At 52.9% G+C, this 14,955-nt stretch overlaps 1 protein-coding gene across 1 annotated transcript in view; it reads right to left on the bottom strand.

Annotated features, from left to right (window-relative positions):
* PLCL2 (phospholipase C like 2) overlaps positions 1 to 14,955 on the bottom strand; it is a 218,020-nt gene that overhangs the window by 52,069 nt on the left and 150,996 nt on the right. The window contains exon 4 of the mRNA XM_068981490.1: positions 6,840 to 6,915. Within this exon, the coding sequence (XP_068837591.1) occupies positions 6,840 to 6,915 (76 nt within the window). The remainder of the gene's footprint in view (positions 1 to 6,839; positions 6,916 to 14,955) is intronic.

The following is a 14,955-nucleotide window of genomic DNA, read 5'->3' as shown; positions in this document are numbered from 1 at the left end:
TAAGGCTTCCGCGCCTCGCCTTTGGAGAGCGCACTCTGCATGGTCAGAGTCAGGCACGCGCTCCCTGGGAAGCGCGCCGACGGGCTGCCGCTCATGCAGCTGTGTCGCAGCGGGGCTCACCTGTCAATCTCCTTCTCTTCCTAAGCGCCCGTGATCAGGGCGCTCAACTGCTGCATCGGCCACTGATCTGAGGTCGCTGCATCTTAGAACCCCTGGGGCCACCAGGGAAGCCCACTGTCGCTTAGAAGGAGGAAAGGGAGCCGGAGAAGCTGAGTGACCAACGCGGGGCACGGCACGCAGCGGGGCACGGCACGCAGCGCCCAGAACGCGGGTCCCCAGGGACAAGCCTCCCGCTCCCGTGGACCAGGGCTGAGAAACCGCCTGAGGTGCACCAAGACGGAAGTCACAGGCTCCTGGGATCCCTTCATCAAACCTCGTTAACAGAACACCTGTGAAGTGTTTCCAGGATGACCTCCAGAGACGATTTTACGAGTGCTGTGTTGAGTGAGACAAGGACGTGAGCAAAGCAAGTGATGGATGGTGACAGGTCACTTCTCTGGAAACCCCGGCTCCTACGAGCACACTGAGCTCCGAGGAGTCTGCAAATTGACAGAGGGCTCCAAGCAGCCCCATCCTGCTCATGGGGGTCTGCCCGGCGTCCTGCCTGTTCACCCGACACCGCGCGGTCGGGCACACTCTGCCTCGAGGTAAGATGCATCTATCAAGCCCCATCACGGGGAGAGGCCAGCAGACCAGAGGTGGCCGATCAGGAAGAGCACAGGAGTCAGACGGGCAGGGCCGACGCAGCAGGGGCTGCAGGAGCAGTGGGGAGCGAAGGTGGGAGGAGAGAGTGGGAAGTGAGGCAGGACCCCCGGGGATGGGGTGCCAACAGGGCCCCCGGGAATGGGGTGCTACCCCCGGGAATGGGATGCTACCCATGGGAATGGGGTGCCAACAGGACCCCTGGGAATGGGATGCTACCCCTGGGAATGGGGTGCCAACAGGGCCCCCGGGAATGGGGTGCCAACAGGACCCCCGGGGATGGGATGCTACCCATGGGAATGGGGTGCCAACAGGACCCCCGGGAATGGGGTGCCAACAGGACCCCCGGGGATGGGATGCTACCCATGGGAATGGGGTGCCAACAGGGCCCCCGGGAATGGGGTGCTACCCCTGGGAATGGGGTGCTACCCCTGGGAATGGGGTCCTAACAGGCAGAGTGGGAAGCCCCAGTGTGCAGGTAAAGGGTCCCCCCAGAACTTAAGGCTCTTGGGGATATGGCTGCATCACCCACCGCAAATAACAGACACGTCTCAAGGTGACCCTGAGTCATCAAAAGTTCAGATGACTTTTGGGAGCCGCATTTAAGGAAGCAGGGATGGTTTAGAACCCAGTCCAGGAAAACGTCCATTAAACGGATGGAAACGAAGGGTAAAGAAAGCTTGCGTTATTTCCGAGCTGCCTTCCGTCCCGCTCCATGTGGCTGCATCCCTGCCAGTAAGGGACCTCTCTGAACAGGTGGGGGGTCCCGGGCTTTCTTTCATTTAGAGCTCCGTCGCCCAATTCCTGACAGTCCTCCCCAGACAGCAGGGAATGGACTGTCCCACCAGAAAAGGAGCCGGGCTCTTGCCCAGCGGGCGCGGACCCCACCTGTGCACCGGGCTCCCTGGGGGCAACCGCCTGCCTCGCCCCCGGTCCCCAAGCCTGGGGGGTGGCCACGCCTGCTCCAGGACCACGGTGGCCAGGGATTCCTGCCACAGCCCCCGCCCCTGCTGCCCTGCTTTCCTCCTGCGTAGCTTTAGTAAACTCAGTTAAAATGAGTAGTGACTCAATGCTTGTGAGACATACACACACGTGCAGTTTAAAGAGCGAAGAGTAGTCCCCTGTCCCCCTCTCCAGAAGCAGCCACTTTCAGCCCCGTTAGCTGAGTGTGCGTCCTTCTTGAGCACTTGGGTCCACGTTTCTTCCTTTAAATTTTATTTTTGGCTGCGCTGGGCCTGCGTGGCGATGCGGGCTTTTCTCGAGCCGCCTGAGCGGGGCCCTCCCTCTGTGGGCAGCGCGTGGGCTCCTCGTTGCCATGGCCTCTCGTGTCCTGGAGCGCCAGGGCGCGTGGCCTCAGGCTCCGGGGCACACACACATACTCACAGTCGTGCCACACGCCCACAGTCGTGGCTTAGCTGCCCTGGGGCACATGGAGTCTTCCCAGACCAGGGATTGAACTCCAGTCCCCTGCACAGCAGGTGGATTCTTAACCAGCGGATCAGGAGGGAAGCCCCTCCATATTTCTAAGCAACGCACTTCCACTGTTGAGATTTCTCTCCCAAGCATTACCTATTAATGCCTGGGGGAAGCAAGCATGGCCTCCTGCCCAGACGAAGGAGGAGGACTGGGCTGCGTTCAGCCTCCCCTACCGTCAGGACGCACAGGACACAGGGCGTCCCCGCCAGCTGGGATCCAATCGCTTCTGAATCCAGCTTTCCAACAGCTGTCCTCTCTCATCCCCGCCTAGTCCCCAACTCCCAAAGGCACGTAAGTCGCACTGCGGGCTGGCTCCCCCGCCACCGCCAGCTTCAGGCTCAGCTTTCTCGAATCAGCTGCGCCAATTCTCTGGTTATCAGTTTCCAAAATTTTGTTGCCCCCATTTTCTTTGTTCTTATTGAAAAAACAAAAACAAAACCCTGCTGTCATTTTAATGAGGCTCAGAATGGAGCAGAGATTAAGTGGATGTGTTAATTCACCATCTTGGAGAGGAAGTTAGCCATTGATTTCTGTTTTCTTTCCAGAGAACAGATGATTTTCCATTTAAAGCATCCAGTGCACCCAAGCGGAGCAGGCTGGCCTTCCCTCTAGATCATCTTCCTATCTCTTTAATGAAACAGATCGACTCAACTGACTAAACAGAAAATTAAAATTCAAACACAGGCTGCCAGGTTTGGAGGCATTGAAGGACAGAAAGAGCTAGATATTAGAAAGAGGAAAAGATGTTTCCCCTGGAAGAGGCTGGCTAATCCTTCGTCAGCTTTTACAGACTTTTAGAAAGGCCTTGAGGGAACACTGACGGTGCTGTCGCCTCTCGAGGCTTGTTCCTAACCCACACCCCCAACTTGGCTACTTCTTGGGAGAACAGCCCTTGCTAGACCAGGAGGCTGTGTGCTGTTACTCAACTCAGACCCTTCCTGCACCCCGTGGCGGCCAGGACTCACTCAGCCCACGTCCCTCCCTGTGATCCGAACGTGCAGTCAGTCTCTGCCGCTGGCACCTCTAGCTCTGAGCAAACGCTCCACACCCTGCCAGCCCTGGCTCCGCCTTCTGGCCCTCCCCAGAGCTGTGTCCCCCCTTTTCAGGGGAAGACACCCCTCCCCTCCACAAGGCTCCACAGCACAGCTCTGCATCATCGCAGAAGGGCGCGTCTCCCACTTTCTAGGGTCAAGCGTTTCACGGCTACACTTGACGCCTGCCCTCCTCACTTCCTGCATCCTTCATCCCAGGTGCATCTTTTAGCATCGTCATCTTTGCCTGCCCTGGAGAAGGGATAGGCTACCCACTCCAGGATTCTTGGGCTTCCCTGGTGGCTCAGCTGGTAAAGAATCCACCTGCAATGCGGGAGACCTGGGTTTGATCCCTGGGTTGGGAAGATCCCCTGGAGAAGGGAAAGGCTACCCACTCCAGTACTCTGGCCTGGAGAATTCCAGGGACTATACAATTGATGGGGTTGCAAAGAATCGGACACAACTGGGCGACTTTCATACTCACTCTTTGCCTCTTCACTGGATCTTCCACATTCCTAGGAACATAGTTTCTTTTTAAGATTTCCCTTTAATCCTCGTGGCTCAGATGGTAAAAGCATCTGCTTGCAATGCAGGAGACCCAGGTTCGGTCGCTGGGTGGGGAAGATCCTCTGGAGAAGGAAATGGCAACCCACTCCAGTACTCTTGCCTGGAGAATCCCATGGAGGGAGGAGCCTGGTGGGCTACAGTCCACGGGGTCACAAAGAGTCAGACACGACTGAACGACTTCACTTTCTCTTTAATCCTCTAAACGTCCGTGCTGCCATACTCTCTTCCTTCAAGAGCGGGCTCTTCAGGAGCCCCAACGGTCGCCGCCTGGCTGTCCCCACCACTCTCCCTTGGTTCCTCCCGGTCACTGCTTGGCATGCAGGTCCCTGACCCAACGCTGGCTGTGGGTCTTCCCTTCCCAGGGTTCCTCCCCAGCCTCAGTCCCTCTTCCCAGTGACAGCATCAGTAGACACGTTTCTAGCTCTGAAACATCAGTTACACAGCGGGGAGTCAGAACCTGTCCATACTGGGTGCAGTTTAACTGGGTGCATACCCATAAGAGGTGGGTTTGCAAGTCTTTATTCTCACTTAACTATTTACACAAAGGTTTGTGTTTAAAAGTCTGGAATACTTCTAGAACAATCCTCTCTTGTAGCACTTTGGAGACCTAATCTTCACTTTCTCATTGCAAGATTAAAGCTCTGGGAGCAGAAGAATAATTACTTACCAAAAGTAAAATCTTATGCAAATATTTTTGAGCCCAGTACAGACTAGCAACTCTTCAGATGACTAAGAATGGTCTGCCTTACGATAACTGTAAACACGAGAAGCAAAGGTTCCGGGGCTCTAAAATAAGCACTTGGGATAACAGAAGGCCCACGTAGGCGGCCGGCAGTAATTGTGAAACCAAGTGATGATTGGACGTGACTCTGAAGGGCTTTCAACCCAGAGCAGCTCAGACCATTACATTGGGTATCCGCACCCCCACCCAAAGCAAAACCCTTAACAGGCAAGACTCCACAGCTTTTTAAATACAAGCAAATATATCCCTTACTAAAACCAAACAGAAAAACAATATAAGGCTGCACGATGCCAAACATCATCAAATGTCATAAGCCAATGAAGTTGCAAAGACCTGCCAATAACTCAGATTGTTAAATGAATAACCAGCTCCTTTTTCCCCAGTAAATGTAGTTTCAGATGCTAACAGTCCACAATTCTCATAGCAGTACGTGCATTTAATAGAATCGAATACTTCATGAAAGCCAAGTCACATTTAGCCAGTTTCTATCTGAGCGACTCCACCGCACAGATGTTAAAGCAGAGGTCAGGGGTGAAAAGAGTCACCCAGCCTGCAAGCCTGGTGCGCAGGTCACTGCCCGGTTCGGAAGACAGGACACATTAGCAGAAGAGGCAGTGATGGAAGAGGCTCGTCAGCTGAACCAGACACGTCTGAGGAGCTGAACAAAACAGGTCCATGACCCAAGCCCTGGAAAGCCCTCGTGGGAGACGGCTGAGGCCACAGGAAGACGAGGACAGGCTGACGGGAGGGGGCAGAGGCCCTGACTTGTGGGGTCGGCGTGGAAACACACAGGGGAGCAGACAGAGCCTGGCTGGACCACCAACCCGTACCTGCCCCTTCCTGCAGGCCTGCCCGCAGTGGCCCTCTGCACCAGCCACCGTGATCATCACTAAAGGCTCAATGTCTCCCCTTCCACTCAGACACCAGGGTCCCCCACGGCCACCCCAGCCAAGCCCAGGGTCACACACGCCAAGGACTGTATCTGACTGCGTGCTTACTTTCATACTTCCTGTTTGATCTGAAGGTTCTAGAAAACAAAAATCTTGTTTTTTAATATTTTGGTATGTAATAGGTCTTACAAGTACCTTATGCACAGTACAAGTTCAAAACACATTTATTAAATGAACAGATGATTGAATTGATAATTTTTACATAAAAGATTGGCAAAGTAAATGGGCCAGTCAGCAGTGACCGTGCATAGGAACTTAGAAGTTCGGTCAGAACTTTAGATTTGATGATTTTTATGGAGGGCAGTAGCATGATAAAAATGGTAATTATTATATGGTAACTGTCGCAACTTGCTTTAGTTGTGGTGTTTCACAAAGGACTAGGCGTAAAAAGATTACTTTGTTAATATAATGATGTTTTGCTAACAAGATGAGGACTTTCGTCCAATGTCCATATTCTTCAATAAACATCAAAAGAGAAATTGTCCCACTTATCTTTGCCTTTAATCGATTTTAAAAGAGTTCATTTCTGAAATGAGAGATGACTTTTTTAAGGCCAGGTAATAGTTATGGTCTCTTGATTTGAAAGATCAGCAACCAAAACCCCAAGAAATTAAGGATAGTTTCCTTATTTATGAATTATGAATATTCTCCATATTGACACTCAAAATTTGAAAATCGAAAGAAGTCCATTCTGCCTATTCGTACCATAATGCGGAACACTTGACCTTTTGGTTTTATCATAGCTAAAATTAATGAGATGGTTGTTTACATCAGCAGAATTTTATAATCCAGCGTAACATTTGGTTGTGAAATAAAGGAATCCATCAGCGTGTGGAAATGCCAGTGCATTAACAGTTTCAAGAGGCAGTAACTGGGATCCATTCTCCTTGCTAAGAACTCATTTCTTCTGTGCCCGGTCTCTCTTGCCCTGCGTCTGCTATGAAGTCGTGGCTGGTGGGGGTGGCGGCTCAGAGAACACGCAGGAGGAACAGATGAGTGCTCGGGTCTCAATCTGAGTGGCAGGTTAGAATGCTTTGCCAGCCGTGGACTCTTAAGCCATGCCCCAGACCACACCAACATGCTTTAAAAGCTCTCCCCATACCCCCCACATCCCATGTAAGTCTGTTATGCAGAACCAAGGAACCAAGGAATTCCTTGAGAACCAAGGAATTAGTGTTTTCTTTAGCCATGAAAAAACAATTTTTATATCTGATTTTTTTAAAAAATATAGTTATCAAAAAGATGAAATAGCTTCGGGGCAAAATAGACGATGCAACTAACGTTGAGGGAAAGAAAGAGATTCTCACTCACCTGCCTTCTGACAGTGCACGATCTTCTCATACACAGCATCTGCATTCTCGACCAGCGCTTTGAGAGACTGGATCATCTGGAAGGGAAACACCCGGACAGGCGGTCACACGGACAGCTGGCTGCAGGAGGGTCCCTGCTGGGGCCAGGCGCTCCCCCCGGCCTGGCCGAGCGAACGTGGCCACACGCCCCCCCCACCTGACATCCCACTCAGGTTCACAGGGAAACCGATCAAGTCACACCTCGCTACACAAGCGCCCAGACCAGACTGTGAGGAATGTGTCCCCAAGGTGCTCACACTGGACGCGACCCTCGAGCCAGCACCGAACTGAGTCCCTTTCAGTATGAAAAGAAATGGACATGGGTGCACATCCGATCCGTCCTTCCTGGTAAAACCTCATCACCTTATGGGAAGCTGCAGCGCCCAAATGCCTCACTCACTTCACCCGAGATGCCTCTGTTTGAGAAGCGGTTCCAAACTTCCGATGAGGATCGAAACCAGCATTTACGTGGTGCATCAGGAACGCCGTCACCCAGACCAGTGTTTGCAATGTGCCTATGAGTGATTTTAGAATTCCAGCGTTGAGCCCCTGTTCCACAATGCAAGTGCTTGTTTTAGGAGCTGTGTCTGAATTAAGAAAAAGGAACAGGGTGCAGCTGACCCATTATTTTACTCACCAAAGTGTTGGGAAAAGATCTGTCTGAAGTAAACTTTTTGGCTCTGAAACTGCTATGAAAATCGGAAGGCCAGATTCAGTGCCCATGAGTCAAATAGGTACAGTTATAATCCTCGCCTTAAGGGTAGACGCTCGCTCTTTGTATTTATCCTTTTAAATTTAATTTTCATTTCATAGTGGAGCATAGCTGACCTACATGTTGTATTAGTTTTAGATGGACAGCTAAGTGATTCAGTTATACATATATCCATTCTTTTTCTGCTTCCTTTCCTATACAGGTTATTACGGAATACTGAGTTTGCTTCTCTGTGCTATATAGTAGGTCCCAGTTGATTATTAGCTTTTTGTATTTAAATGTCCAAATATTTCATGGGATAATATTACTCATCTCTGCTGCATGGCCATTTTACTTTATATAACAAACACCACTCCAACATTTTCCATTCCTTAAATTCTGCCTAGTTTTGCTTTATAGTACTTATCGCCGGCTGCCACAGTAATTATTTTATAGAAACTAAATGTATGTAGGTTGGATTATTTATATAACTTGAAGAGCACCATATTTTATTAGTTGTACTTATTTAAACTAAAGCATAATCAACATGCCTCTTAAGAAGTACACCAGATTCTTAAAGTGAGTCACACAGCATTTATCGACTTCCACTGTTCTAAGAAAATAACAGTAAACACTGTGAAGTCTGAAGGTCAAAGCAGGTGTTCATTCAGGCCTTCATTCATTACCTGTGAGGCTCCCTAGGGGCAGCCCTTGAACGCACACTGGGGCCTGCAACCTAAAGGACCCAGTCGCTGTCTGCAGGAAGTCTACAGCCCCATGGCAGGCCTCCCGCTTAGGAATTCAGTCTTTCCACACTTGCTCTTCAAGATCTGAGTCATTTCTGTAAATTAAAATATTCTACTTTGCAGCGTGACATACTGAACAGGCAGTGACAAAAACGAATAGTTCAGAACTCGATGATACCGATGGAAAGTCATTTGTACCATTCCACAATTTGCATACTGAAAAGGTTCAGACCATCATCAGTAACCTTTCTCAGCTTTGATGTCGAGCCAAATAAGAGACACCAAGAAGCCAGGACGACTTCCAGCAAGGATGCTGGCTGTCCCAGCTCAGTGTCAAAGAACTGGCCAATCGTGCCTCCCTCATTCAAGCTGAGAGGAAAAAAGCAACGAAAGGCACCTGGCCATGAGACAAGTGGGCAGTGCCGGAGTGGTAACAGCCTCGAGGGAAGACTCAGGCCTCCAGGCAGCCTGTGCGGGAAGGTGGTCACCAGAGGTCCGCGCCGGGGGAGCGGGGGTGCAGGACAGGCGCAGCTTCACGTGGGTTCCTTGGCTTCGTCACCGAGCGTGAGACCATAAATGTGGCAAGCCATAGTTTATTTCCCACCTGCAAGCTGAGTTTAATGAAAGGCATGATGAGGATTCACAATAATGCGGGCATCAGAGTAGGGGAGGCTTGTGGCTGGAGCCTGCAGACAGCAATGTCCCCGGGGGCTCCCCTCCCACCTGGGGGCCAGGCACCTCCAGAGGCCCCAGGTTAGCAGAATGAGCAGGCCTTCCTGTCCTGCGCTCACTGATACTAGCTTTGTTTGCAAATCCTGCTGTGACAAGGCTCAGAGCAACAACAGCTCACATTTTTATTCTTAGAAGCATCTTCCAGTTTCAGGTATCGCCAAAGGTGCTGCACCTTGTAGTGCAAAAGACACAGCAGGGCTTCAGAAGCACACGCTCCACCTCGAGGAGCTGGAGACAGCACCCCCTGCCCGAGCTCTGTGACGCGGGAGGACCCGTCCTCTGCCCTGGGGACGACGAGGCCCTGAAGCTCCCCAAGGGGGACCCTGAGGGTGCTGAGCGAGCGTGAAGGGCAGGAGGCTCGGAGCCCCAAGCAGATGGTACTCACAGAGCCGAGGTCTACCGCCGCTGCCCACGTGCTCCCGGGCCGACACCGAGACCCCTGAGGCAGAGCATGGCATGGGCTGGCTCGGCACCAAGTCCTCCTCCCAGTACCTGGGGACGGAGCGGCCCCTGAGCTGCACGCAGCATCTACACCACGAAGGTGGCCAACAGCCCAGGGAAGGGAGGCAGGCACCAGGAGGAGGCAGGGCAGCCCCATCACCGAGTGCGGCGCAGAGCAGCGGGGCTCCACGGGGACCGGCCCAGGAGACGGGGTCACCAGTCAGCAGAGCCCAGACATGGGAGGGAAGAAAGCCCCCAGGCCTCAGCGGGGGCGACTCCCTTGCCCCACCTGTCACAGAGTGAACTCAGCATCCCCCTGGGGAGGAGGAACTGCCGGTTTGGCCCATTTTGCAGCGGCATGACTCCACGAACGCTCTCGGGCCTCCGGCTCCTGGGAGGGCCTGGGGCCGGGAGGGCTGGGCCGGGCTGGCCTTCCCACCCGCCTGCCTGGCGGGCCGAGGTCTGGCTCCCACTTGGCTGACAACTCTGCCCAGAGGCGCTGAGGGCGAGGCGGGGACGCGTGGGGCGTCATGAGCTCGGGGCAGGACCACCCTCAGGCCGGGTCCGCCAGGCTGCAACGCCGCCGTTATTGATGGTCTGAGTGCCCGCTGAGCGAGTCAGAGTGAGCGTGTCCACGCCTCCCTGGCCCCGGGGACCTACCGGCCCTCTTCATCTCGCCAGGCCCACGGGAGGCGGGCGGTGGCACTGGTTCCACGGATGTGAACTTGGAGGACTCCAGAGCAAAGCCGCTTTCCCAAGGCCGCCTGGCGTGCGGGCAAAGGCCGTAACTAAGGGCTGGGGCACAGATATCGTGCGTGACTCGGGGCCTCTGGGGCGCCCACGGTACCACGCCGGCTCCTGACCACAAGCAGAGCTGCCCGAGAGGAGAGCGCACCCCAACCAGGACAGGGGCCAGAGGCAGGGGACGCTCGGCCTCCCAACAGGCTACACACGGGACAGACATCACCTCCATCCTGATGTGGGCCCATGAGTGTGGTTTAAATAACGTTTCTACAAAGCACTTTGCGAAGCTATTTTCTTAAGGACATCGGTAAACAATTTCCTGAGCTCCACTTATCAATTCATTATTAAAAAACAGAAGTCATTTATGCGTAATGTGAAACCAATAGAATACGCATCTCAGGCTAGACAAAAGCAAATAGATGGGGCGTGACATCAGGGATGAGCTGAAGGGAAAAACTGCTTTCAGTTATCTAATTTTCTCTGCATATATTACATTAATATATCACCATAATGCAAGGCCCGGTAGAGTGACTGGTTTTATAACCATGATTTGCATTAATGCCAATACATTCACCAACACTCCTTAAATGCACAGGTGTTAAGTCTCAGCGCTGACATCAGACCCCCAGCTGCCAGCCTGAGTGACTTACCACATGGACCCTCGTAGTGTTTACAAGGCGCAAGATGCTTCTACAGTGCTGTTAAGGGCTTCCCAGGTGGCGCCAGTGGTAAAGAATGCCCCTTGCCCATGCAGGAGACTCAAGAGACCCGAGTTCGATTCCTGGTTTGGGAAGATCCCCGGGAGCAGGAAAGGGCAACCCACTCAAAATCTTGCCTGGAGAGTTCCGTGGACAGAGGAGTCTTGTAGGGCTACAGTCCGTGGGTTCAGAGTCGGACACAACTGAGCGACTAAATACAGTGGATTCTATATTAATGTCCAGTTACGAGTACCTCCTGAATTTCTGGAACTAATGTGTTAGGAAAATCTATAGATTTAACATAGCCCAGAAACCCACTTCATAAGTCAACCTCAAGATAAGGTTTCAGGACAGGACTCAGGCAGATGAAAAGTAGGCAGTTTCAACTAAACTCAAAGTACAAATTAAAATTCACATTTTATTAAATTGAAAAGAAATCAGGAATGCCTTTCATAAAAATGCCTTGTTTTGAAAGTTAACTCCTCATGTTAGTATCAGGCAAACATCTCTGTTTTTAAATATAGTTATGAGAAGAACTATTACCAATTAATATATTCTATATTACTATATTACTGTAGACCACTTGCTTACTTTCTGTTTATAATTTGCATCTAAGTAAGAACATCCTGTTTTCAGAATAAGCAAATCTATGCTTTTTTGTAAGGACTTTATGTCAGATTTTGGACAAGACCCCAAATCTCCTTTCACCCCAGGGACCCATATTTTGATGATTACAAAAGAACCTTGCTAGCAACGTTGACTCTGTGGTGCCAGCAGCCCCACGGCCACAGCGCTGACGTCTTCTGAGCCCTAGACTCCCCTCCCCTCGAGCCGGCCGACAGTTTCAGATCTCGGACACTTCCTCCCGAGCCCTCCTGCACCCACCCCGTCCTGACACAAGGACGCTGCAGCTGCTTCCAGTGAAGACGCAGAGTCAGAGAAGGGCTAGGGCTGCTGCGAAGGAGAATGACCACCCAGCATAAAGCGGGGGTTCTGTGACACAGACCCTGTGACCACGTGACACACAGCAGGTACCTGTCTCCACCTCTCAAACGTTAACAGCTGGCCGTCATTCGCAAACTCGTCAGTGAGCTGGCACGAGCGATATGCCGCCCACCGCTGCCCCATCACCCCACACCCCAGAGCCCCATGGCTGTCCTCGGAGGACAAGGGTGCCCCGGCGGCAGGAGCAGCTCAGGGACGCCCCCAGGAGGCGTGGACCAAGTGGACCCCTCTCAGGACCCCAGGGACGGCTAACCATACGGCACGCCTGAACCGAGGGCCAAGGTCTGCAGGAGACAAACCAGTTCAGTCCACAGCAGCTATTCCCACCCATCCCGGTTACCCTGCGGCAGTCTCTACGCTCAGCGCCACGAGAGGCTCAGCGCCACGAGAGGACCGCCACCCTTGTGCTCCCTGGACGGATGACTCAACCCACCGCTGAGAGCGAAACTCCCTCAGGAGTCTTTCCGCTCCAGCAGGTTTTGTGTGTGTGTGTGTGTATTCTTGAAAGTAATGTCCTCTCTGAGTTAACAACACTACTTTTCTCCTTATCACTTTACAATAAATATTACTGTGCAGGTGAAGAATTTTCAAATCAAATGTGGGAACTCTGGGACCCAGGACTTCTAAACTGAAATGCAGAGGGTAATGTGATCTTTCACGAAAGCTTCCAAGTATAGCAAAACGCCACACGGTTGAACTGATGGCAAAGACACCATTTATGAAGTTCTTGTTGGAAATCACAACGTGGCTTTTTAATACTTGAACAGAATACGAAAATCACACATCTGCACCAGGCCACAAAATTCACGAGGCTGTGGGTTCTCTGCCCAGCAGCCAGCTCACCTCACACGGCGGGACAGTGGGGGACACCACCCAGGGCCCGGCTCATCACCCCATCCAGCGAGCTCACTGCGAAAACACTTTCCAAACAGCAAACCGTTTCCAAAGGGACTTGCCCTAGTTTCCCTGTGAAGCTTGACTTCCACGTTTTCACTACGCACACTACAGAAAACCATTGGGAAAAAACCCTCTATCAGAAAAACGAGAAAGAACTCTGCCAGACAAGGACAAATATGAAATGATACCACTGATAAGCGGAATCAAAAAACACGATACAGATGAACTTCTATACAAAACAGAAACAGACCCACAGACATGGAAAACAAGTTTACAGTTACCAACAGGGAGAGGTGGAGGAGACAAGCACACACACACACTATCATATATAAAATAAACAACCATCAAGGACCTACTGTGTAGCTCAGCGAGTTATACCCAACATCTTATAATAAGCTATAATGGAAAAGAATCTAAAACAGAATGTGTATAAATGTGTAACTGAATACATGTAGCTGTACATATGTGTGACTGGACCACTTTGCTATGCACCTCAAGCTGACACAACACTGTAAACCAACCATGCTGCTGCTATTGTTCCGTCGCTAAGCTGTGTCCTGCTCTTTGCGACCCCGTGGACTGCAGCAGGCCAGGCTGCTCTGTCCTCCCCCGTCTCCTGGACTTTGCTCATATTCATGTCCACTGAGTCACGATCCATTGAGTCAAAGGGGCTTGCGTGCCACGCAGGGCCCCCCAAGACGGACAGGCCATACTGAAGAGTTCTGACAAAACGTGGTCCACTGGAGAAGGAAATGGCAGCCCCTACCACTATTCTTGCCCATGGAGGGTATGAAGAGGCAAAAAAACAAACAAAAAAAAAAGTCAACTATACTTCAATTAAAAAATAAAATTTAAAGGAAAGGGAAAGAACTCTGGCAGACGGAAGGCATTACTGGATTGTCAGCCGAGCAGCACAGAGGAACACGGCTGGTGCACGCCCCCGGGGGCGGGACGGGAGTGGGCAGGTCGGAGACCCACGGGCAGCCTCACCAGGGTCAGCAGACACTCCCCTCGCCTTGGAGGCAGGCGCGGGGCGTGGCGAGAAAGGGGCCAGCCTGGGGGAACACGGGGTCACACCTCTAAGCTGAGGTGTGCTGTGATCAGGGCAGAACTTCAGGCTGTGAACAAAGGGCACGGAAGGGGTGGGGTGGGGTGTGAAAGGGGTGGGCAAGAGAGGCGGGCTGGAGAGAGCTGCGGAGGGTGTGGAGGGGCAGGGCGGCGCCAGCGTCGGCGCGCCCGGGGCCCAGAAGGAAGAGCAGAGACCCAGAGGGCGACCCTGCCGGGCTTCCAGGGCTGCCACGCGTCCTGATGGTGGTGGCGCCCCACGTTCCTGAAGCTCCCGCTCAGGAAGTGGAGTCCCGCACCAACTGGCTGGGGGAGCTGGCGGTGCACTGGGCTCCGGGGGGGTAGGGGGTGGGGGGGCACGGGGTGGGGCTGGTCTTTTAAGGTTCTGCAACAGCGGGAAACTGGGAAAGCTTGGTTCAGGGGTCGGAAAATTGCGAGTGTTCTGCACGGAGGTAGCGGCTGAAATGAACTCATCTTTGAGGGGGATTTTAAAGATAAATGAAGACAGCAGGCGACGCTGCAGAGCTGCTCAGATTAATACGCAGAGGGAACCAGTGGCAGAGCCGCGGGCGGCGGCGCCGGGGCTGGGCGGCACAAGGCCGCTGAGCGGGTGGCGGCTGGGAGGGGGCTTCCGGGAGGTCCGCAGGGTCCGGAGCTCGCCGCGGCTGAGGGGTGACTCTGGACAGTCCCGGCGCGGCACGGCCGGCTGTGCTGGAATGCGGCAGACACGCTCCTGAGAACCACGCACCGAGAAACAAGCCGTGTGGCCAACACGGGGCTGGGGCAGAACACCCCGCCATTCTGCAGCGACACCTTAGGAAGGGCAAGGGCAGACACTGCGTCGCGCACGCCAAGCAGGTACGGAGCGCGGACCCACGGCCCTCAGCGCGGCAAGCGGCACCCGACCTCCAGAAAGACCCGGAGACGGGCCCAAGGGCTGCAGCTTGTGAGTTTCTGTGAGGGGCCCGAGGAGGGGTCTGAGGTCTGATGAGAGGTTTGAACTGAGATGTGGGGGAAGGAAAGCTGTGACCAACCTAGACAGCGAATCGAAAAGCAGAC

The sequence above is a fragment of the Capricornis sumatraensis genome, chromosome 1 (assembly GCF_032405125.1).
Source record: "Capricornis sumatraensis isolate serow.1 chromosome 1, serow.2, whole genome shotgun sequence".
NCBI classification, from domain to species: Eukaryota; Metazoa; Chordata; class Mammalia; order Artiodactyla; family Bovidae; genus Capricornis; species Capricornis sumatraensis.
This window is presented reverse-complemented; position numbering and strand designations above follow the sequence as displayed.